General features: G+C 43.3%; 1 protein-coding gene across 3 annotated transcripts in view; it reads left to right on the top strand.

The window, feature by feature from the left end:
* Positions 1–23883, top strand: part of LOC137369043 (transcription factor TFIIIB component B'' homolog) — a 173229-nt gene that overhangs the window by 42881 nt on the left and 106465 nt on the right. For all 3 annotated transcript variants that reach the window (XM_068029568.1, XM_068029569.1, XM_068029567.1), the window contains exons 4-9: positions 9256–9365; positions 9512–9562; positions 9981–10103; positions 16491–16624; positions 23266–23360; positions 23578–23632. In XM_068029568.1, coding sequence (XP_067885669.1) covers positions 9256–9365; positions 9512–9562; positions 9981–10103; positions 16491–16624; positions 23266–23360; positions 23578–23632 — 568 coding nt within the window. The remainder of the gene's footprint in view (positions 1–9255; positions 9366–9511; positions 9563–9980; positions 10104–16490; positions 16625–23265; positions 23361–23577; positions 23633–23883) is intronic.

Raw genomic sequence — 23883 nt, 5'->3', positions numbered from 1 at the left:
CTTGTAACTTACACTGAAATTGACCGCTCAGCTGTAAGTTCGCTCCGCACCTCGTTCTGTCAAAGACTGAAATTGACCGCTCAGCTGTAAGTTCGCTCCGCACCTCGTTCTGTCAAAGCTGCTCCTCGCAAAAAGAAAAAGATTTTCCGCAAAAAGAAAAAGATATTATGGAGTTCCTCGTAGGACTGGTCTTTGACTTCAGGTGGGGAGCAGAGTGTTGGAGCATAGATGCTGAGTAGGTGTACTGGACCAGAGGCGGTGAGCAGTCGGATGGACAGTGTGTGTTCCAAGCCATTTGAAGGTGGCTCTGTCATGCTGAGCAAAGAGTTTCTGATAGCGAAGCCCACTCCATGCTGTTTTGGTTCTTCAGGATCCCTACCCTGCCAGAAGAAGATGTAGTCTTGCTCTCTTGGAGATCTGCTCGCAGGGAGGCGTGTCTCCTGAAGTGTTGCAATGTCCACATTGAGTCTATTGAGCTTGTTGTTAATGATGGCAGTCTTCCGAGAATTGTTGATTTGTGTGAGGTCTTCCGACAGGCCAGGGCACACAGTTCTGACATTCCAGCTTGCAAAACGAAGGGCTGGTACCTGCTTTCCTTTTTTTGTCGTGCTGTTTCATGCGGTGTTACAGTCCACTTGTCGGACAAGCACCCATTGAAGCAGGTGGACTGTGGTGGAACAGAACCCTTCCGTCCGGGGGCTGCCCGGTTTGAGGTGGGCGGTACCTGTCCAGTGAGATGCGATGACCTCTCCCACTGACAAAGGCAATCCGTGGTGCCCAATCTCTACGCCAATTGAGCTGGACTTGTAACCCGCAACTGCTGCCTGCCGTGTTGTTTTGGTCGCTGTGAGGCGACTATGGAGTGACCTCTCCATGGCGCATGCCTGGGCGGATGTATGGAGGTTGTGAGTTGCCCAAGTGTCAAAACCCCACTCTCGGCCTTCCTGGTGGGGTCCAAAGGAGTGCTGAGCACGACGTTTGGCACCGGTATGGATGCAGGAGCTGCTGGAAACATGCCAAAGGTGACACATGACCGCCTTCGGGGTTCCGCTCCGGATTTTCTGTTAGGGTTCACTTCCTTAGCCTTGGTCTCTCCCGAGACGCCGACAAGGCAGTGGAGTTGTTAGCCCCTATCCCTGAGCAGGGTCTCTAACAAGTAAGCTGTGTGATTTCATGGAGGGAGAGGGAAGGGGGGACTGGGTGTGGCGGATGCCGGAGCGGGGTGGGGAGGGGGTGCGAGGGGGAAGCTGGGAAGGGGGTGCGGGGGTTGAACTGGGAAGGGGGTGGGGGAGTGGGGGGCGAGGGGTGAGCTGGGAAGTAGGTGCGAGGGGGGGGCAAGGGGTGAGCTGGGAAGTAGGTGCGAGCGGGGGGCAAGGGGTGAGCTGGGAAGGGGGTGCGAAGGGGGAGGGGTGAGCTGGGAAGGGGGGCGAGGGGTGAGCTGGGATGGGGGTGCGAGGGGGGAGGGGTGAGCTGGGAAGGGGATGTAAGGGGGGAAGGTGGTGTAGGGGGGGAAGGGAGGAGGCGTCCGGCGGGGTTCGCGACCCTGGCAAGCGGGCCAGCCCATAGCCTGCACGGCCTCCTTGATATCAGTGTCCTCCAGGCTGATGCTGCGCTCGTGGTCGCCATCCAGCTCACGGTGGAGCTTCTTTCCTGGTTCCCAGCTGTGACAGCGGAAGGGCAACCGAGGCTGGATTGAGGCCCTGAGCCTCGACAACCACCTCATGGGCACTGGGGCCGCCTTTCGTATCTCTGGCTGGCTCCTTCAAGGTGGGCGCGTAGCTCACGCGGTGGGCGCGTAGCTCACGCAGTGGCCGCACCTTGAGCTGCAAATAAAGAAGTACAAGTAAATCGCTCTTTCACCTGGGAGGAGTGTTTGGGGCCCCGTATGGTGGGAAGGGAAGAAGTAAAAGGGCAGATGTTGCATCTTCTGCTCTTGCATGGAAAGGTGCCATAGAAAAGAGGGAAGGTGTTGGAGATGACTGAGGAATGGACCAAGGTGTTGCGGAGGGAACAGTTCCTTGTGAATGTTGAAAGGGGAGGGCAGAATATTTTTGGTGGTGGCATAATTCTGTAGGTGGCAGAAATGGCAGAGGATGATCTGTTGAATCTGGAAGCTGGTGGGATGGTAGGTGAGGACAAAGAGGACACTATCCTGGTTCTGGGAGGGAGGGGAAGGGGTAAGAGCAGAAGTCCATGAAAAAGATTAGATACGGTGGGGGAATCCTTGGTTGAGGATTCTTTTCTTAATCCTTTTACTTTTGTTTGGACTGCTGCTATTCTGCCATTTACACCTCATCCTGACATATTTTTGGGGGAGACGGTGGCGTAGTGTTAATGTCATTGGACTAACAATCCAGAGGCCTAGGCTAATGCCCAAGGGACATGGGTTCAAATTACCACGGCAGCTGGTGGAATTTAAATTCAGTTAATTAATTTTAAAAAATCTGGAATTGAAAGCTAGTTTAGTTTAGTTTAGAAATACAGCACTGAAACAGGCCCTTCAGCCCACCGAGTCTATGCCGACCATCAACCACCCATTTATACTAATCCTACACTAATCCCATATTCCTACCACATCCCCACCTGTCCCTATATTTCCCTACCACCTACCTAAAGTAGGGGCAATTTATAATGGCCAATTAACCTATCAACCTGCAAGTCTTTGGCATGTGGGAGGAAACCGGAGCACAGGGAGGAAACCCACGCAGACACAGGGAGAACTTGCAAACTCCACACAGGCAGTACCCAGAATTGAACCCGGGTCGCTGGAGCTGTGAGGCTGCGGTGCTAACCACTGCGCCACTGTGCCGCTAGTCTGCGTAATGGTGCCGTGAAATCATCATCGATTGTTGTAAAAACCCATCTCGTTCACTCATGTCCTTTTGGGAAGAAAATTTGCCTTTCTTACCTGGTCTGGACTTTATGTGACTCCAGAGCCACAGCAATGTGGTTGACTCCTAACTGCCCTCTGAAATGGCCTAACAAGCCACTCAGTTGTCAAGGGAAAATAGGGATGGGCAACAAATGCTAGCTTTGCTAGTGATGCCCACATCCCATGAAAGAATATTTAAAAAAAAAACTTTTGTTTCTTTATTTGGCTTTGTACCATGAAACCTTTTGTCATTTAATCTCTCCTGCCCTCTAACCAACACAGACTTTCCCCACCCCTTCATTTGCTCAAAACCTATGACATTTCTAACCTTTGCCATTTCTGATGAAAGGTCATGACCTGAAATGTTAACTCTGTTTCTCTCTCCACAGATGCTGCCTGACCTGAGTATTCCCAGCATTTTCTGTTTTTGTTTCAGATTTCCAGCATCTGCAGTATTTTGCTTTTGTATTAGTAATCACAGCAAACTGAATTGTCGGATGCCATTGGTGTATTTATTTGTAATAACGTGCATCAGTGTAAAATAGGACTTCCAATCTTTGAAGTAACCTTTGAAAATAAAATGGCCCTGATTTTACAGGCAGTGGCGAACACAAGAGCACAAGAAGTAGGAGCGGGAGTAGACTATATGGCCCATCGAGCCTGCTCCGCCATTCAGTACAATCATGGCTGATCTTAGGCGTCAACTCCACTTTCCTGCCTGTTCCCCATATCCCTTGATTCCCTGAGAGACCAAAAATCTCTCTATCCCAACCTTAAATGTATTCAATGATAGAGCATCCACAACCCTCTGGGGTAGAGAATTCTGAAGATTCACAACCCTTTGAATGAAGTAAATTCTCCTCATATCAGTCCTAAATGAACGGCCACTTATCCAGAGACTGTGCCCCCGTGTTTTAGATTCCTTGACCAATGGAAACCATCTCTGTGTCTACCCTATCCAGCCCCTTTAGAATCTTGTATGTTTCAATGAGATCGCCTGTCATTCTTTTAAACTCCAGAGAATATAGGCCTAATTTACTCACCCTCTCATCATAGAACAACCCACTCACCCAGGTACCAATTTAGCGAACCTTCGCTGTACTGCCTATAATGCAAGTTTATTCTTTCCGAAATGTGGACACCGAATTTGCACACAGTACTCCAGATGTGATCTCACCAAAACCCTCTACAATTGCAGCAAGACTTCTTTATACCTGTGCTGCAATCCCCTTGCAATAAGGGCCGATATGCCATTTGCCTTCCTAATTGCTTGCTGTACCTGCATGCTAATTTTCTGCATTCCTTATCCAAGCATACCCAAGTCTCTGAACATCAACACTTACAAGTTTCACACCTTCAAAAAAAATTCTGCTTTTCTATTCATATGACCAAAGTGCATAACTTTACATTTCCCTACATTATACTCCATCTGCCATCTTGTTGCCCACTCACTTAAGAAGTCTCTCTCTTTGCAGCCTCTTTGTGTCCTCCCCACAGCTTACCTTTTCACCTACCTTTGTATCATCAGCAAACTTAGATACATTACTCTCTGTCTCTTCATCTAAGTCATTAATATAGATCGTAAATAGCTGAGACCCCAGCACCGATCCTTGCGGTACCCCATTATTCACAGCCTGCCAACTTGAAAATGCCCTGTTTATGCCCACTCTTTGCTTCTTGTCCATTAACCAATCCTCTATCCAAGCTAATATATTACCCCCAACTCCATGAGCTCTTATCTTGCATATTAACCGTTTGTGTGACACCTTATCGAATGCCTTTTGGAAATCCAGGTATACCACTTCTACTGGTTCCCCTTTATCTACCCTACTAGTTACATCCTCAAAAAAAACTCTTGTCAAATAAGATTTCCCTTTAGTAAAACCATGTTGACTTGTTCTGATCATACTGTGCTTTTGTAATAATAGATTCCAGCATTTTCCCAACGACTGTTCTTCAGCTAACTGGCCTGTAGTTGCCTGTTTTCTCTTTCCCTCCTTTCTTGAAAAGCGCTGTGACATTTGCCAACTTCCAATCTGATAGGACCGTTCCTGAATCTAGGGAATTTTGGAAAATCGTTGCTCGTGCATCCGCTATCTCTGCAGCTATCTCTTTTAGAACCCGAGGGTGTAGGCCATCAGGTCCCGGGGATTTGTCAGATTTTAGTTTCTTAAGTTTCTCCAATACTTTTTCTCTGCTGATATTAATTTTCATAATTTCTTCATTTTTTAGCCCCTAGGATGCTGTCTGTTTCTGGTATGAAACTTGTGTCTTGTATTGTGAAGACAGACACAAAATATTTGTTCAATGCCCCTGCCTTTTCCTCATTCCCCATGATAATTTCTCCTGTCACTGCTTCGAAGGGACCAGTGTTTACTTTCGCTGCTCCCTTTTTACATACCTATAAACGCTGTTACAATCTGTTTATATTTCTGTTACGACCAGGTGAGAAAGAGGTCTAGGGTTCCCTTTCAGCCTTCACCTGGTCTTACTGTAACAGGGTTTTATTTTTAAACACAGTGTTTTTAGCTCCCCCTTGGTGAATCCTTGTTCACTGCTTTCCAATTATAAGGCAAAGAAACCAACACAAACAGGCTATCTTAGGTTTAAAGAAGAAAGGTGAAATTTTATTAAACTTAAACTTAAAACTCTAATTCGGTTAACGCCTACGGATACACGACACGCCCCACGCTAGCATGCATATGTGATAAGCACATGCAAATAGAGACAGAAAAGAGCAGAAGAAAAATGAAGTGGAAAGGTTTGAGGTAATATCTGAAGAGTTTTTGATACGGGTCTTCGAGCTCACTGTAGAGTCCTTGTTTGGAGTTGGATCTTGCCCAGTATTCTTCTTAAACCTTGTTCACTGTAGGAGACTTTTCTCTCTTGGGTTCATGTGTCTTCAGTCGGTTTTTGGAGTTCCGTGAGAAAGAGATGGGAGCAGACAGGAGAGACTGTGGCGAGCTAGCCAGGGGAGGTCTTTTCAATCCAGGAGCAAAAAGCTTTCTGCCAGTTCAAACACTCTCTCTCCAATTTTAACTTTCAGTTCAAACTCTGCAACAGCCAGTCATTTGAATAACTGGTCTGACGACGTCTGTTTGTGGATGGAATTGGAGCAGGGAGTAGCTCCTTTGTCTACCATCACTGTCTGTTAATATGCAAAAATGTCTTTCCAGCCAGGGGCCTGGAAACTCCTTGTAACAGGCCTTCTCTTCTTCCCAGCAACAATTTGAAATTTCATGTCCATGTGGCGAAATTAATGTGCCACATTCTTGGCAGGTGGGGGCCTGCATGACATATTACTGGCGAGCTTACACTCATTCTGTTTTTTCCTTTTTTTAATCAACTTTTTGGTGGCCCTTTGCTGGTTTCTAAAACACTCCTAATCCTCAGGCGTGTTACTCTTTTTTGCAACATTGTAAACCTCCTCTTTTAATCTAATACTATCCTTAACTTCGGGAGTGAGGCACGGATGGGACTTTTTTGCTGAGTTTTTGTTTTTCAATGGAATGTATTTTTGTTGAACATATTGAATTGTTTCTTTAAAGGTTTCCCACTATTCACTTACTGCCATACCTTTAAGTCTATTTACCCAATTTACCTTGGCCAGTTCTACCCTCATATCTATGTAATTGGCTTTGTTTAAGTTTAGGATTCTTGTTTATGATTGAAGTATGTCACTTTCAAATTTGACATGGAATTCAATGGTATTATGATCACTATTTCCCAGTGGATCTTTTACTGTGAGATTACTAATTAACCCTGCTTCATTACACACCAGTAGATCTAAGATAGCGTTATCTCTCATCTACAAACTCATCTTTTAGATCACTCTTGTCAGTTTCATTGTCCCAGTCTATATGAAGATTAAAGTCCCTCACAATTATTACATTGCCTTTGTTACAAGCTCCAATAATTTTTTCTTTAATGCTCTGTCCAACAGTATAACTACTGTCACGGGGCCTATAAACTCTTCCCTGCAGTTGTTTTTGATTCTTGCTATTCCTAATTTCCACCCATACTGATTCTACTTCATGATCTTCTGAGGCCATATCCTGTCTCACTAACGTCCTTATGTCATCCTTTACTATCAGGGCTACCCCTCCTCCTTTGCCATTCTGTCTGTCTTTCCAAAATATTGTGTACCGTGGAAAATTTATTTCCCAACCTTGATCACCATGTAACTATGTCTCTGTAATTAGATCTAAATCATTTACCTCAATTTGTGCCACTAGTTCGTCTATCTTTTTGCAAATGCTACGTGCTTTCAGATGAAGAACCTTTAATTTTTTACTTCTGTTGCCTGCGATTATCTTTTTCGCTGATGTACAATTTTTGTTAAACTCTCTGTCCCTTCCTGTCCCATTCTGTTTTGTCTTTACCCACATTGCTATACTGTTCTGATGCCTTGACCTTTCTCTTTGGATCTCTAAATCTCCCTTCACCCAAACCCTAAACCCGCCCCCCCACCACCTGTTAGTTCACAACTGTATCCTTATCTGCTGGTGCATTCTTATGTTTGTTAGCTCTGTCCCTTCCTGTCAAACTTTGATTATCATTACCCTTATTGTTATCTTGCTCTCTTTCCTTCTCTCTCTTTAAATGATCACATCTTCCCTCACTTGATCTCTCGCCCCCACTATTTAGTTTAAAGCTCTCTGTACTACCCTCATTATACGTCTTGCCAGAACACGGGTCCCAGCACAGTTCAGATGAAGACTGTCCCAACGGTACAGCTCCCACTTGCCCCAGTACTGGTGTCAGTCCCCCATGAATCGAAACCCATTTCTTTCACACCAGCTTTTGAACAACGCATTTAACTCTCCAGTCTTATTTACCCTATACCAATTTGCTTGTGGCTCAGGTAATAACTCAGAGATTATTACCTTTGAGATTCTGCTTTTTAATTTAGCCCCTAGCTGCTCATACTTCCTATGCAGAACCTCTTTCCTAGTCCTATCTATGTCATTGGTACCCATGTGGGCCACAACAATTGGATCTTCCCCCTCCCATGGCAAGTTCCTCTCTAGCCCTGAGCAGATGTCCTGAACCTTGGCACTGGGACAGGCAACACAGCCTTCTGGACTTTTGCTCTTGGCCACAGAATACTGTGTCTATCTCCCTGACAACTGTCCCCTACTGCCACAACATTCCTATTTACTCCCCTGGCCTGAATGGCTTCCTGTACCACGGTGCCATGGTCAGTTTGTGCATCCACCCTGCAGCCCTCGCTCTCATCCATTCAAGTTGAAAGAACCTCATACCTGTTTGACAATTGCAAAGGCTGAGGCTCCTTAACTTCTGCCTTCTCAATCCCCTTACGTGCCTCACTCGTAGTTGAACCCTCCTGTCCCTGACCAAATCAGAAAATCCATTCTGCCTTCTGGAACGAAGTATCCAGGTAACCTTCCCCCTCCCTAATGCATCGCAGTGTCTATAGTTCAGCAGAAACAGTGCTTGCTATTTACTACATTGACAGATGTTAATAAAGATTTTCCAGACTTTAGAGCAGAGACTTGATCTGATCTGGTGTTTGGTCCAGTATGGTGCCTTCTACAAGGGATCTGTGGCATCTGTGAACTGGGCAAGTCAATCAGATTGAAGAAACCTCAGTTAGACAGAGACTAAACCAGGAAGTACAAAGCAGGAAATATAAATTAGATCCAAATGATTTCCAGAAAGCAAGGTAAAGAATAGGAAATTTCAATGGGATTAAGGAAGAGAAATAAAAGAGGAAAAGTAAAAATGTTTATTTTTAAATCTCTAACACTAACTTAAGAAGGAATGACACCTCACATCTGCAAAATTATCTTTTCAGGGTCAGATAGGTTGTCTGGCAGTAATGATCAATTATCACTCTGTTAAAAATTCACAAAGTCCTGAATGCAGCAGCCCTAACTTTTGCTGGAATCTTTGTTGGGAAACTAGTGGGCAAATATTGTAACTTTATACCATTGCATTGCTTTCCGCAAGGACTGTTGCAATGCACTCTGTGGAGGAGTTGGGTCTCTCAGACCGCAGCTTCTGGATTTCTGAGTTTAATTGTGCATGTCCCAGCTCTCTGATGTTTGCAGCAAGAACTGAGAGTGCTGTTAGTCTCACCATTAGTATCCATGCAAAATCTGGGTCAATTTGTACTGTATAATTAGGCACTCCACACCACAGGGGTCCTGGTGTGATCCAGTAGTTAACTTGTACATCTAATAGGTCATTTAGTGCACTTTGTTTTTAAATGTGGTATCACAGCAGGGCACATTTGGTGTTTTCTGATTGTTCTATTCTCTGTACGTCACTATTGTTGTATTGCACACCAGTGTTGTTGTTCTTAATTATTTTCTGGTAATGATGCATTGTTGCACGATTTTTCTTTTGGGCCATTATAGAAAGCTCGCAGAGAAACAATTCCAATTTGGGAAAATGGTAACCCCCCAGAACGTACTACAATGACAATGAGAGACTTCATCTACTATTTGCCTGATACAAATCCAATGCTGTAAGTGATCTGGTAATATTCTAATTAATGTTTATTATATCATGTTCCTGATAAAGGCATGACATTAGCTTTTTCATAATATTTTATTTATTTTTTAAGTGTAAGTATATGAAGTTTTGATATTATTTGTATGCAACTCCTTACAGATCTTCATTTGAAGAAGAAAAACGACCATCTTTCCCAGTTCTAACCAAAGAGTGAGTGTATCTTCACCATTTACAAAAAATAAGCTTCATTTTTAAATTAATGTATCTAGAAAGTAGTAGATAACCTAGTGAAAATCACCAAGACTTCACTTAAGTTTTAACAAAGGGCTTTGAAATTAATAATAAAACACTGTTTTTAGTAATAGTGTGCATTTAGTTTTTTGGGATCTGTTGGATCAATGATGAAAATTAAAAATAAGCATATAATAATTGAAAGATAGAAAATAGGAGCATTACCCACTATTCACCCACATTTATTATTTAGGATTCTTAGCACATCTAGTCAAAGAAAATAATTCTTTTTAGATATTTAATGCAAAACTTGAATAAAGTTTTAGTTGTCCTGTTATTTATAGTACCAGAGAGTTTAGACTCTGATATTCAGTGTGTCTTCCTATTTGTATTGTAGACCAGAAGTGCGAACCATTAATGCCCCAGCAAATGAGGATGAAGATGAAGAATCTGATGATGCAGTTTTGGGTCCTCGCGTCAAAGTAGCTGAAGATGGCACCATTATTATTGATGAAGAAAGGTAAATATTAAATAATTTCTGATTATAGTACTTAGCCAGTCATCAGCTGATTATCATGGACACTTGAATTATCACTGAACACCATTATTTATTGGAAAGGTATTTTGATCTAGGGGCCAATCCTTTTGTCAAAACTAGTAAATGTGATAATTTAAGATAGATGTTACTGATTTATCCTGCAGCTCTAGATTTAAGCAGGCTTTAAATTGGCTTCACCACCTTGGTGGCGGGAAAACTTTTAGAAATGATAATCTGGGACAAACGTAACAGACACTTGGACAAGTGTGGATTAATTAAAGAAAACCAGCACAAATTTGTTAAAGGCAAATCATGTTTAACAAACTTGATTGAGTTTTTTGATAAGGTACCAGAGAGGATTGATAAGGGTGATATGGTTGATGTGGTGCATATGGACTTCAAAAGGTGTTTGATAAAGTGCCACATAATAGACTTGCAGCCAAGCTGAAGCCATGGAACTAAAGAGAAAGTAGAAGCATGGATGTGAAGTTGACTGAGTGACAGGAACCACAGAGTTGTGGTGAACGGTTGTTCTTTGGAGTGGAGGAAGATATATAGTGGGGTTCCCCAGGTACTAGGACCGCTATTTTTCTTGCTCTGTATTAATGACTTAGACTTGGGTGTGCAGGGCACAATTTAAAATTTGCAGATGGCACAAAATTCAGAGGTATTGTGAACTGTGAGGAGGATAGTGATCGACTTCAAGAAGGCACAGACAGGCTGGTGGAATGGGCGGGCACGTGGTAGAGGACATTTAATGCAAAGAAGTGTAAATTGATACATTTTGGTGGGAAGAACTAGGAGAGGCAATATAAAATAAAAGGTACAATTCTTAAGGGAGTGCAGGAACAGAGAGATCTGGGAATATATGTGCACAACTTGTTTAAGGTGGCAGGGCAGGTTGAGAAAGTGGTTAAAATGCATACAAGATCCTGGGCTTTATAAATAGAGGCATAGCAAAAGCTTGTAAGTTGTGATTGTTTATGAAATACTGATTCAGCTTCAACTGGAGTATTATGTGCAGTTCTGGGCATTGCACTTTACGAAGGATGTGAAGCCTTTAGAGAAGTTGCAGAAAAGATTTATGAAGATGGCTGCAGGAGTGAGGCACTTGAGTTACATGGATAGATTGGAGAAGCTGAGGTTGTTCTCCCTAGAGCAGAGAAGGTTGAGAGGAGATTTGATAGGGGTCTTCAAAATAATGAGGGATCTAGACAGAGTAGATAGGGAGAAACTGTTCCCATTGGTGGTAGGGTTGAGAACAAGAGGACACAGATTTAAGGTGATTGGCAAAAGAAGCAACAGCGACCATGAGGAAAATCTTTTTTTATGCAGCCAGTGGTTAGGATCTGGAATGCACAGCCTGAGAGTGATGTGGAGGCAGATTCAATTGTGGCTTTAAAAAAGGAATTGGGTAAGCATCAGAAAGGAAAGAACTTGCAGGGCTACAGGGAGAGGACGGGAGAGTGAGACTAGCTGAGTTGCTCTTGCAGAGAGCTGGCGTGGACTTAACTGGCTGAATGGCCTCCTGCGCTGTAACAATTGTATAATTCTGTTATAAGCATTGCATGCTATCAAGTCTCGGATTAATTAAATCATTTATGAATTTATTTATCAGGCTACCAGGACAGTATTCACTAATTGTGACAGCCTGAACTTATAATTAGTTAACCTGAAACTTTCCAAGCATCTCTGGAATTAATAAAACATTTTATTATCTTGTGACACTGTAGTTTCCCAGGTGCTTTAATTATGCAATAGCATTAGGGCGCCACGGGTTGCCTTTGTCGGTGGGAGAGGTCATTGCACCTCACTGGACAGCTACCGCCCGCCTCAAACCGGGCAGCCCCCGGTCAATAAGGTTCTGTCCCGCCACAGTCTGCCTGCTTCAATGGGTGCTTGGAGCTCAGGGTCATTGCCCGAAAGGTGGACTGATACACCGCACCAAACAACATGAAAAAAGGAAAGAAGGTACCAGCCCTTCGCTTTGCAAGCTGGAACGTCAGAACTATGTGTCCTGGCCTGTCGGAAGACCTTACACAAATCAATGATTCTCGGAAGACCGCCATCATTAACAACGAGCTCAGTAGATTCAATGTGGACATTGCAGCACTTCAGGAGACTCGCCTCCCCGCGAGTGGCTCTCTAGCAGAGCAAGACTACACCTTCTTCTGGCAGGGCAGGGATCCTGAAGAACCAAGACAGCATGGAGTGGGCTTCGCCATCAGAAACTCCTTGCTCAGCATGATAGAGCCTCCCTCAAATGGCTCGGAACGCATACTGTCCATCCGACTGCTCACCACCTCTGGTCCAGTACACCTACTCAGCATCTATGCTCCAACACTCTGCTCCGCACCTGAAGCTAAAGACCAGTTCTATGAACAACTCCATAACATCATTAGCAGCATCCCCAACACCGAACACCTATTCCTGCTGGGGGACTTTAATGCCAGGGTTGGGGCCGACCATGACTCATGGCCCTCCTGCCTTGGGCGCTATGGCGTTGGAAGGATGAATGAGAACGGGCAGAGACTGCTTGAGTTGTGTACCTATCATAACCTCTGCATCACCAACTCGTTCTTTCACACTAAACCCTGTCACCAGGTTTCATGGAGGCACCCAAGATCACGTCGTTGGCACCAGCTAGACCTCATTGTCACAAGGCGAGCCGCCTTAAACAGTGTTCAAATCACACGCAGCTTCCACAGTGCGGACTGCGACACCGACCACTCCCTGGTGTGCAGCAAGGTTAGACTCAGACCAAAGAAGTTGCATCATTCCAAGCAGAAGGGCCACCCGCGCATCAACACGAGCAGAATTCCTCACCCACAGCTGTTACAAAAATTTCTAAATTCACTTGTAACAGCCCTTCAAAACACTCCCACAGGGGATGCTGAGACCAAGTGGGCCCACATCAGAGACGCCATCTATGAGTCAGCTTTGACCACCTACGGCAAAAGTGCGAAGAGAAATGCAGACTGGTTTCAATCTCATAATGAAGAGCTGGAACCTGTCATAGCCGCTAAGCGCATTGCACTTTTGAACTACAAGAAAGCCCCCAGCGACTTAACATCCGCAGCACTTAAAGCAGCCAGAAGTACTGCACAAAGAACAGCTAGGCGTTGCGCAAACGACTACTGGCAACACCTATGCAGTCATATTCAGCTGGCCTCAGACACTGGAAACATCAGAGGAATGTATGATGGCATGAAGAGAGCTCTTGGGCCAACCATCAAGAAGATCACCCCCCTCAAATCTAAATCGGGGGACATAATCACTGACCAACGCAAACAGATGGACCGCTGGGTTGAGCACTACCTAGAACTGTACTCCAGGGAGAATGCTGTCACTGAGACTGCCCTCAATGCAGCCCAGCCTCTACCAGTCATGGATGAGCTGGACATACAGCCAACCAAATCGGAACTCAGTGATGCCATTGATTCCCTAGCCAGCGGAAAAGCCCCTGGGAAGGACAGCATTACCCCTGAAATAATCAAGAGTGCCAAGCCTGCTATACTCTCAGCACTACATGAACTGCTATGCCTGTGCTGGGACGAGGGAGCAGTACCCCAGGACATGCGCGATGCCAACATCATCACCCTCTATAAAAACAAAGGTGACCGCGGTGACTGCAACAACTACCGTGGAATCTCCCTGCTCAGCATAGTGGGGAAAGTCTTTGCTCGAGTCGCTCTGAACAGGCTCCAGAAGCTGGCCGAGCGCGTCTACCCTGAGGCACAGTGTGGCTTTCGTGCAGAGAGATCGACTATTGACATGCTGTTCTCCCTTCGTCAGATACAGGAGAAATGCCGTGAACAACAGATGCCCCTCTACATTGCTTTCATTGATCTCACCAAAGCCTTTGACCTCGTCAGCAGACGTGGTCTCTTCAGACTACTAGAAAAGATCGGATGTCCACCAAAGCTACTAAGTATCATCACCTCATTCCATGACAATATGAAAGGCACAATTCAACATGGTGGCTCCTCATCAGAGCCCTTTCCTATCCTGAGTGGTGTGAAACAGGGCTGTGTTCTCGCACCCACACTTTTTGGGATTTTCTTCTCCCTGCTGCTTTCACATGCGTTCAAATCCTCTGAAGAAGGAATTTTCCTCCACACAAGATCAGGGGGCAGGTTGTTCAACCTTGCCCGTCTAAGTGCGAAGTCCAAAGTACGGAAAGTCCTCATCAGAGAACTCCTCTTTGCTGACGATGCTGCTTTAACATCTCACACTGAAGAATGCCTGCAGAGTCTCATCGACAGGTTTGCGTCTGCCTGCAATGAATTTGGCCTAACCATCAGCCTCAAGAAAACGAACATCATGGGGCAGGATGTCAGAAATGCTCCATCCATCAATATTGGCGACCACGCTCTGGAAGTGGTTCAAGAGTTCCCCTACCTAGGCTCAACTATCACCAGTAACCTGTCTCTAGATGCAGAAATCAACAAGCGCATGGGTAAGGCTTCCCCTGCTATGTCCAGACTGGCCAAGAGAGTGTGGGAAAATGGCGCACTGACACGGAACACGAAAGTCCGAGTGTATCAGGCCTGTGTCCTCAGTACCTTGCTCTACGGCAGCGAGGCCTGGACAACGTATGCCAGCCAAGAGCGACGTCTCAATTCATTCCATCTTCGCTGCCTTCGGAGAATACTTGGCATCAGGTGGCAGGACTATATCTCCAACACAGAAGTCCTTGAAGCGGCCAACACCCCCAGCTTATACACACTACTGAGTCAGCGGCGCTTGAGATGGCTTGGCCATGTGAGCCGCATGGAAGATGGCAGGATCCCCAAAGACACATTGTACAGCGAGCTCGCCACTGGTATCAGACCCACCGGCCGTCCATGTCTCCGTTATAAAGACGTCTGCAAACGTGACATGAAATCGTGTGACATTGATCACAAGTCGTGGGAGTCAGTTGCCAGCATTCGCCAGAGCTGGCGGGCAGCCATAAAGACAGGGCTAAATTGTGGCGAGTCGAAGAGACTTAGTAGTTGGCAGGAAAAAAGACAGAGGCGCAAGGGGAGAGCCAACTGTGCAACAGCCCCAACAAACAAATTTCTCTGCAGCACCTGTGGAAGAGCCTGTCACTCCAGAATTGGCCTTTATAGCCACTCCAGGCGCTGCTTCACAAACCACTGACCACCTCCAGGCGCGTATCCATTGTCTCTCGAGATAAGGAGGCCCAAAAGAAAAAAAGAAAGAAGATGCTAAAATGTTACTTCTGAGGATTGAAAGCTTCAGAAGTAACATTTTAGTAATAATTGCTGATCTGAGCAGATTGTTGGACTTTTGTTTTAAAAGACAAATTATTCAGAAGGTTATGGAATAAATCATTCATCTGGTCCATGAATATGAAAGGGTTCATTATTAAAAATTTAATTCCATATATAAGCTTTTGATGTGTGAATATAATTCTCAACTTAATGAACGGTGAACAGAGACAAACAGAATTACACGTTTGCATCCTAACCTATGATGTCAGTTTAGACTCAGTGGTATAGCATTCTTGCCTCTGAGTCATGGGTACAAGCTCTGCTCGAGATCATCTGGGCTGCCATGTCAGTGGAATGTAGAAACACAAGTTTCTTGAGTCTGCTTGGCCATTCAACCAAATAATGGATAATCTATATTTCAACTTCATTTACCTGTCCTTGATCCATAATCCCTTGATACCCTAACTTAACAAAACTCTGTTGATCTTCATCTTGAACAGTTCAATTGACTCAACATCCATAGCCTTTTTGGAGAGAGTTCCAGATTTCCACTACTCATTATGTGATTGCACTCCTCAAAGGCCTAGCTCTAATTTTAAGATTATACATTCTTGTTTTGGATTTAGAGGAAATAGGTTCCCAGTATCTACCCTATCGAATCCCTTTATTTAAATACTTCAATTAGATCACCCATCAACCATTTGAGCACAAGGGAATACACGCCAAGTTTGTGCAGTCTGTCGTCATATTTGAACTCTTTAAGCCATGGTATCTTGGTGAATTTTTGCTGTACTGCTTCCAGGGCAAGTATAGATTTCCTGAGATAAAAACAAAGTGCTGCTCCATAGATGCTGTGGAGCAGACCTGCAGAGTATTTCCAGCACTTTGTTTTTATTTCAGATTTCCAGCATCTGCAGTATATTGCTTTTATTATAGATTTCAGAACTTCCTCAGGTTTGAATTCCAACCAGTAAATTCAGTCTTTGAACAAACAGAGCAATAAATGAGAGAATAATGCATTGATAGTTTAGGGCAGAACAAAGTAGGCTGTGTTCTGTAATGGAGGAAGATCATACAACATTGTTTTCAGCTTACAATCATTTTCCATGAAATACAAATTTGTTTTATTTTTCTTGAAACAAAAAAATAGTTTAACAGTTGAAGTTTTGAGGAAGAAGGGACCTAATATTGTTGAAGAAAATGATCCCATTTTTGAACGTGGCTCTCAAACGACCTATTCCAGTTTTAGGAAGAGCACCCACACAAAGCCATGGTCGAATAAAGGTACGTATGAAAACAAGTTTAACGGTTTACTTAAAGAAAAGGTTTTGCTCTTTGCTTACTTGTGCTGTAATTTATAAGGAAACAAAACCTCTGAATTTCATTCTTCAAGGTATACTCTTGCACCATTTATTTTTCCTGATGATAAAGAAAAAATAATCTTGCCAGAAAGTAATCTCATTTCCAGTGTGCTGCATTCCAACTTCATTAAATTGTAGTCAAGTATTTCATACTTTTCAAAGACATATCAATATGCGCAACTAACATTGTTATCAATTGAAGAAATGCTTCCATTTCTATTTGTAAATAGCAGTTTTTCTATTTTAGCTAATGTTTTTTTCCAGTTCTGTGGTACAAAAAGTGATTATTGCAGCTCCAACATGGATGTCTTGCTGTAGAATGGAAATTCATACTCAACCCCAACCATCCCTGCCTTTCAAAGTATATTCATGCAGTTGACAGTGTGGAACAGGATTTGATAATTCATGTCAGTGATCATAAGTGTCATCGTTGTTCCCTTGTTTGCATAATTATTGAGAGAAATTTATTTGTTTAAAATTAGTCTTTCAAATGAATATATATCTCCACTAAAATCCTCATAGGATCTGTGTTGCTTGTATATTATTTTGGTGGAGGAGTTAATATCTGGTGGGGTAGTTTAAGGAGGGTCTGCTCTGGCTTCAAGCCTTTTATCACTCTCGTTCAGCTCCCACTCCTCCTGGTACTTTTCTTACAGACCCCCATCATTTCTTTGATTTATACTCTGTTCTTTGGTTTAGCTACTGTTAGGGCACCTATAGACGACTCCCACCATTGACTTCTTTCCCTTGCTATTTCTTATCTCCACCCAAACTGATTCATTTTGATCTTCCAAGCTAAGATCATTTTTCACTACTGATCTCACCCTTTATTAACAGAGCTACCCCACCTCCTTTTCCTTTCTGCCTATCTTTCTGAAATGTCAAGTACCCCTGAATATTCAGTTCCCAGCCTTGGTCCATCTTGCAGCCATGTCTCTGTAATGGCTATCAGATCATACTCCATTAATTCTATTTGTGGTACAAATTCATCCATCTTATTAAGGGCGGCACAGTGGCTAGCACCGCAGCCTCACAGCTCCAGGGACCCGGGTTCGATTCCGGGTACTGCCTGTGTGGAGTTTGCAAGTTCTCCCTGTGTCTGCGTGGGTTTTCTCCGGGTGCTCCGGTTTCCTCCCACAAGCCAAAAGACTTGCAGGTTGATAGGTAAGTTGGCCATTATAAATTGTCACTAGTATAGGTAGGTGGTAGGGAAATATAGGGATAGGTGGAGATGTTTGTTGGGAATATGGGATTAGTGTAAGATTAGTATAAAATGGGTGGTTGATGTTCGGCACAGACTCGGTGGGCCGAAGGGCCTGTTTCAGTGCTGTATCTCTAATCTAATCTAATCTAATCTTATTACAAATGCTGTGTGCATTCAGATAAAGAACATTTAATTTTTCTCTATTCTAACCCTATTTGCTGGTTCACTCTTGTGTTTGTATATTCTGTCTCTTTCTGTCACACACTGGTTATCATTACCCATATCGCTACCCTGCATGAATGCCTTGTCCTTTCTCTTTAACTTTTAAAATTTCCACTTATTTGAACCCTCCCCCTCAATTATTTAGTTTAAATCCCGATCTAAAGCTCTAGTTATTCGATTTGCCAGGACACTGGTCCCAGCACGGTTCAAGTGAAGCCCATCCCAATGGAACAGCTCCTTCTTTCCCCAGTACTGTTGGCGGTGCCTCACGAATTGTAATGCATTTATCCCACACCAATCTTTGAGCCGAACATTCAACTCTCTGGTCTTATTGACCTTATGTTCATTTGCTCATGGCTCGGGTATTAATCCAGAGATCATTACCCTTGTGGTTCTGCTTTTTAATTTAGCCCTGAGCTGCTCATACTCCCTCAGAAGAACCTCCTCCTTAGTTCTACCTATGTCATTGGTACCCACGTGGACCACGACAACTGGATCTTTCCTCTCCCACTCCAAGTTCCTTTCCAGCCCCGAGGAGATGTCGTTAACCTTGGCACTGGGCTGACAACATAGACTTTGGGACTCGTGCTCTTGGCTGCAGGGAACAGTACCTATCCCCCTAACTGTACTTACATTCCTTTTGTACTCTGCCAACTTGAATGGCCTCCTGTACCACGGTGCTGTGGTCAGTTTACTCATCCTCCTTGCAGCCCCTGCTGTCATCCACAAAGACTGCAGGAACCTCATACCTTTTGGATAAGTGCAATGGCTGAGGCGCCTCCAGTGCGGCCTTCTGGATTCCCTGACCTGCTTCACTTGTCCCTGATCACAGACCAAATCTGAAGTAATTAACCTAAGGGGCGTGACTGCCTCCTGGAACAAAGTTTCCAGGTAACTTTCTCCCTCCCTGATGCATAGCATAGTCCAAAGCTTGGACTCCAGCTCATCAACTCTGAGCTGAAGTTCCTCAAGCTGCAGACACTTAGTGCATATGTGGTTGTTGTGGATCACACTGGTGTCCTGCAGCTCCACATGCGACAGCTGCAACACATCACCTGCCCTGTCATCTCTTTTGCATTTTGTTTCACTAATTAGGTCTAAAAGTTCAGAAAGATCACTCAAGTGACAATTTATAGTTCTTAAATCTCAGTAGTAACCTTGTTCAGTTGTTTAAGTTTAGTCATAAGCTTTAGGTCTTGCCTTTTAATGTGTCCTAATTTAACCCTATTTGTTTATATCTATTTTTTATTTATCAAGCAGCATCTCTTACTCTCACCTCACCGAATTCCCAGACTTGCCAAATTGCCTTGCACTCGTGAAATCTGCATTCAGGTGAAGCTGCTCTGGGCTAAAATACTCATTAATTCTCTTAATGTTCTAATTACCCCGATTTGACATTTTTAATTTCCTAGCTCTTAGTTTAAACCAATGCCCCTAGTTTAGAAAGAGAGAAAATGAGATACTCACCAACCAATCACTTATCTGCTTTCCTGTGACATCAAAATTTGATTTATTTTCCCTATTTTTTCAAACTTTTGATTTAAAAGCGGTCTGTCTGTTCCTGATGCTGCTCCCAACTTGGAACCAGGATGTAGCATTAGAAAGGAGAAACATGGTGAACAAAGGATTGGGAGAGATAGGTAGCACTAGAACAAGAAATAGTAATGTATTAGGTGGGGTCAGACTAAGAGGGAATGCAATAAGGTTTAAATTAGGTTTACCATGCATGTATGTAAACGCAGAAAGCATGGTAAGTAAGGTTGGTGAGCTGCAGTCGCAAATAGCCTCATGGGAATATGATGTTGAGGTGATAACGGAGACCTGGTTCAAAAAAGGGCCGGACTGGATATGAAATATTTCTGGATGCAAAGTGTTCAGGAAAGGTAAGGAAGGAAAGAAAGGAAGATGAGTGGCAGTATTAATTAAGGAGAATATTACAGTGTTGCAGAGAGATACCCTGGAGGGGTCAAGGACAGAATTTATTTGGTTAGAGTTATGAAACAATAGAGGTGCCATTCCACTACTGGGTATATTCTGTAGGCCATCAACTAGTGGGAAAAATATCGAGGAGGGAGATTACAGAGAGGTGCAAAAACTAGAGTAGTGATAATGGTGGGCTTTAATAAGCATAATATAGACTGGGATAGTAATAATGTAAAGGGCAGAGAAGGGGAAAATTTTCTGAAGTGTGTTCAGGAGAATTTTCTTGATCAGTATGTTTCCGGGTCCATTGAGGAAGGAGACATTGCTAGATTTGGTTCTGGGTAGTGAGGTGGGTCAAGTGGATCAAGTGTCAATGAGGGAACATTGATTATAGTATTATAAGGTTTAGGTTAGCCATGGAAAAGGATAAGGAGAAATCTAGGGTAAAAATACTCAATTTAGTGGATCTGGCCCAAGTAAGTTGGAAGCAAAGATCGGCAGGCAAAACTGTAACGGAGCCTTGAAAGAGGAGATTTCCCGCGTACAGTCAAGGTACATTCGCAAGCGGGGGTAAGATAGGGCAACCAAAGCCAGATCACCCTGGATGACGGAAAGGATAGAGGTTAAGATGAAGCAGAAAAAGGATGCGTCTGACAGATGTCAAGTTGATAATACAAGTGAGAACCAGGCTGAATATAGAAAATTCTGAAGGGAAGTGAAAATGGAAATCAGAGAGGCAAAGAGACTGGATAGCTAACATAAAAGAATCCAAAAGTCTTCGATAGGCATAGAAATAGTAAAAGGGTAGTAAGAGGAGTGGTGGGATCAATTAGAGACAATAAAGGGGATCTCGGCATGGAGGCAGAGGGCATAATTGAGGTACTAAATGAGTACTTTGCAGCTGTCTTTACCAAGGAAGAAGATACTGCCAAAGTCATAGTGAAAGAGGAGGTAGTTGAGATACTGGGTGGCCTAACAATTGATAAAGAGGAGGTATTAGGCTGGCTGTACTTCAAGTGGATAAGTTACCAGGACCAGATGGGATGCATCCGAGGATGTTGAGGGAAGTAAGGGTGGAAATTGGGGAGGCTTCTTCCAGTTCTCCTTAGATAAGGGGTGGTGCTAGACGATTCAAGAATTGTAAGCATTACACCCTTATTCAAAAAAGGGTGTGGGAATAAACCCAGAAACTACAGGCTAGTCAGTTTAACCTCGGCGGTGGGAAAGCTTTTAAAAGTGATACTCCGAGAGAAAATTAACAATCATTTGGACTAGTGTGGATTAATTAAGGAAAGCCAAGATGGATTTGTTAAAGGCAAATCGTGTTATCTAACTTGATTGAGTTTTATGATGAGATAACAGAGAGGGTTGATGAGTGTAATAGGATTCATCTGATGTATATGGCGTTCCAAAAGGCATTTGTTAAAACCACATAATAGACTAGCCAGCAAAGTTGAAACCATGGAATAAAAGGGAAAATGGCAGCATGGATGCAAAGTTGGCTGAGTGACAGGAACCACAGAGTAGTTTTTTGGACTGGAAGAAGGTATACATTGGGGTTCACCAGGGGTCGGTACTAGGACCGCTGCTTTTTTTGATCTATATGAATGACCTAGGCTTGGGTATGCAGGGCAGAATTTCAAAATTTGCACATGACATAAAACTTGGAAGCATTGCTAACTGTGAGGAGGATAGAGATAGACTTCAAGAGGACATAGACAGGCTGATGGAATGGGCGGGCACGTGGCAGATGAAGTATAATGCAGACAAGTGTGACATGATACGTTTTGGTAGGAAGAACAAGGAGAGGCAATACAAAATAAAGGAATCCTGGGCTTTATAAATAGAGGCATTGAGTACAACAGCAAGGAATTTATGACAAACCTTTTTAAAATACTGGTTCAGCCTCAGCTGGAGTGTTGCGTGCAACTCTGGGCGCCACACTTTTAGGAAGGATGTGAAGGCTTCAGAGAGGGTGCAGAAAAAATTCACAAAAATGGTTCCAGGGATGAGGGACTTCAGTTACAAGGATAGATTGGAGTAGCTGGGGTTGTTCTCCCCAGAGAAGTTAAGGTTGAGGAAATTTGATAGAAGTGCCCAAAATCATGAGTAGTCTAGACAGAGTAGCCAGCAGCACCGTTGGTGTACCTACATCCCAAGGACTGTAGCTGTTCAAGAAGGCAGCTCACCACCACCTTTTGAAGGGCAATTAGCAATGGGCAGTAAATGCTGGCCTCGCCAACGATGCCCACATCCCACGAACGAATAAAAAATGTAGATAGGGAGAAACTGTTTCCATTGGTGGTAGGGTTGAGAACCAGAGGACATTGATTTAAGGTGATTGGCAAAAGAATCAATGGTGACACGAGGGTAAACCTTTATACAGCGAGTGGTTAGGATCTAGAATGCACTGCCTGAGAGTGTTGTGGTGGCAGATTCAATCATGGCTTTCAAAAGGGAATTGGATAAGTACCTGAAAACAGAAAATTTTCAGGGCTATGTGGAAAGGGCAGGTGAGTGGGACTAGCTGAATTGCTCTTGCAGAGAGCTGACATGGTCACAACGGGCCAAATGACCACCTTCTGTGCTTATAACCATTCTATGATTCTAGGTCGTCTTTAGTACCCTTCAAGTGTGCTGTAATTAGAAGAAGGACTTAAAAGGCATAATTCAATTACAATTGAAATCAGTGTGTCTTTTAAAGGCCCTCTTAACCTGCAGGTCTGCATGAGGGGTCTATCCCTCTGTCTATCTGTGCAGCTTGCTTTCTCCCCACCCCCTTCATCCCCACTTTTAATTATGCTGATGAAGCTGTGGCCTGCTGGGGCTATATAGTGGGATCCAATGGGATTGATACCTACTGCATTTCCTAATCTCCACTGCCACATTAGGTCACTGAGACGACAAAACTGGTCCCATAGTCTTTACACTTTCTGATTGGGAAGCATCTTTGTCAATATAAGATGTAAAAAAGCTGACTGTATTGTATTAAGACTTTAGCACCCAATATAAAAGGATCAGTTTTGTGTTTTTAAATATATTTAAAGAGATACTAGTAAATCTTTCTAAGTTCTGCACGTCCTGTTTTGCATTGGATAATTTTTGTTTTTTGTTTCAAAAAAGTGAGTCTCTAAATTTCTTGCCTTTTAATGTGTCGATTCTATTTATAATATGTTGGTTCCTTTAATAAATTTATAAGTTTTACTACTTTCCAGAAACAGACATGTTCTTTCTAGCGATCAGTATGGTTGGGACAGATTTCTCTATGATTGGTCAGCTGTTCCCCAATAGGACAAGAGTAGAAATAAAGGTAATTTTAATTGTCTTCATAAAAAACACTATATGCATTTTTGGGTATTGGTCTGTATATTAAAAACAAACCCATGTTGCTTTATGGCAAATTGGAACATTTAAGAGTATTTATGTATCAATATATGAAAAACAGTAGATACAGATATTAAAAACAAGTTTAAACAATCAGTTGTACATAAATGAAAAATATCTTTCATTAAGTTTTTTTTCTGCAGAACAAGTTTAAACGTGAAGAAAAGTTGAATTCGTGGAGGATAGACAAAGCATTCAGTAAGTATGCTAGTTTTAAAATGGGCATAAGAGATTCTCTACTAAAAAGTAATTTATATACTATTGCATAAGGTATAAAAATGAAGCAGGTACTTTGAACAGTATCAGCATAAATGGAGAGCAGTCAGATACTATAGAAGTGAACATCATGATATGTGGTGTGCTTAGAGTGTGGGAAAATGGGAAGTAATGAATAGGCTTATTAAATCCCACTAATTTTAGAGAAGGCTCCCTGCTGGACTGATTTTCCT

This window comes from Heterodontus francisci, chromosome 4, assembly GCF_036365525.1.
Source record: "Heterodontus francisci isolate sHetFra1 chromosome 4, sHetFra1.hap1, whole genome shotgun sequence".
NCBI classification, from domain to species: Eukaryota; Metazoa; Chordata; class Chondrichthyes; order Heterodontiformes; family Heterodontidae; genus Heterodontus; species Heterodontus francisci.
The sequence above is the reverse complement of the archived record's forward strand: the minus strand, read 5'-3'. Positions and strand labels throughout refer to the sequence as shown.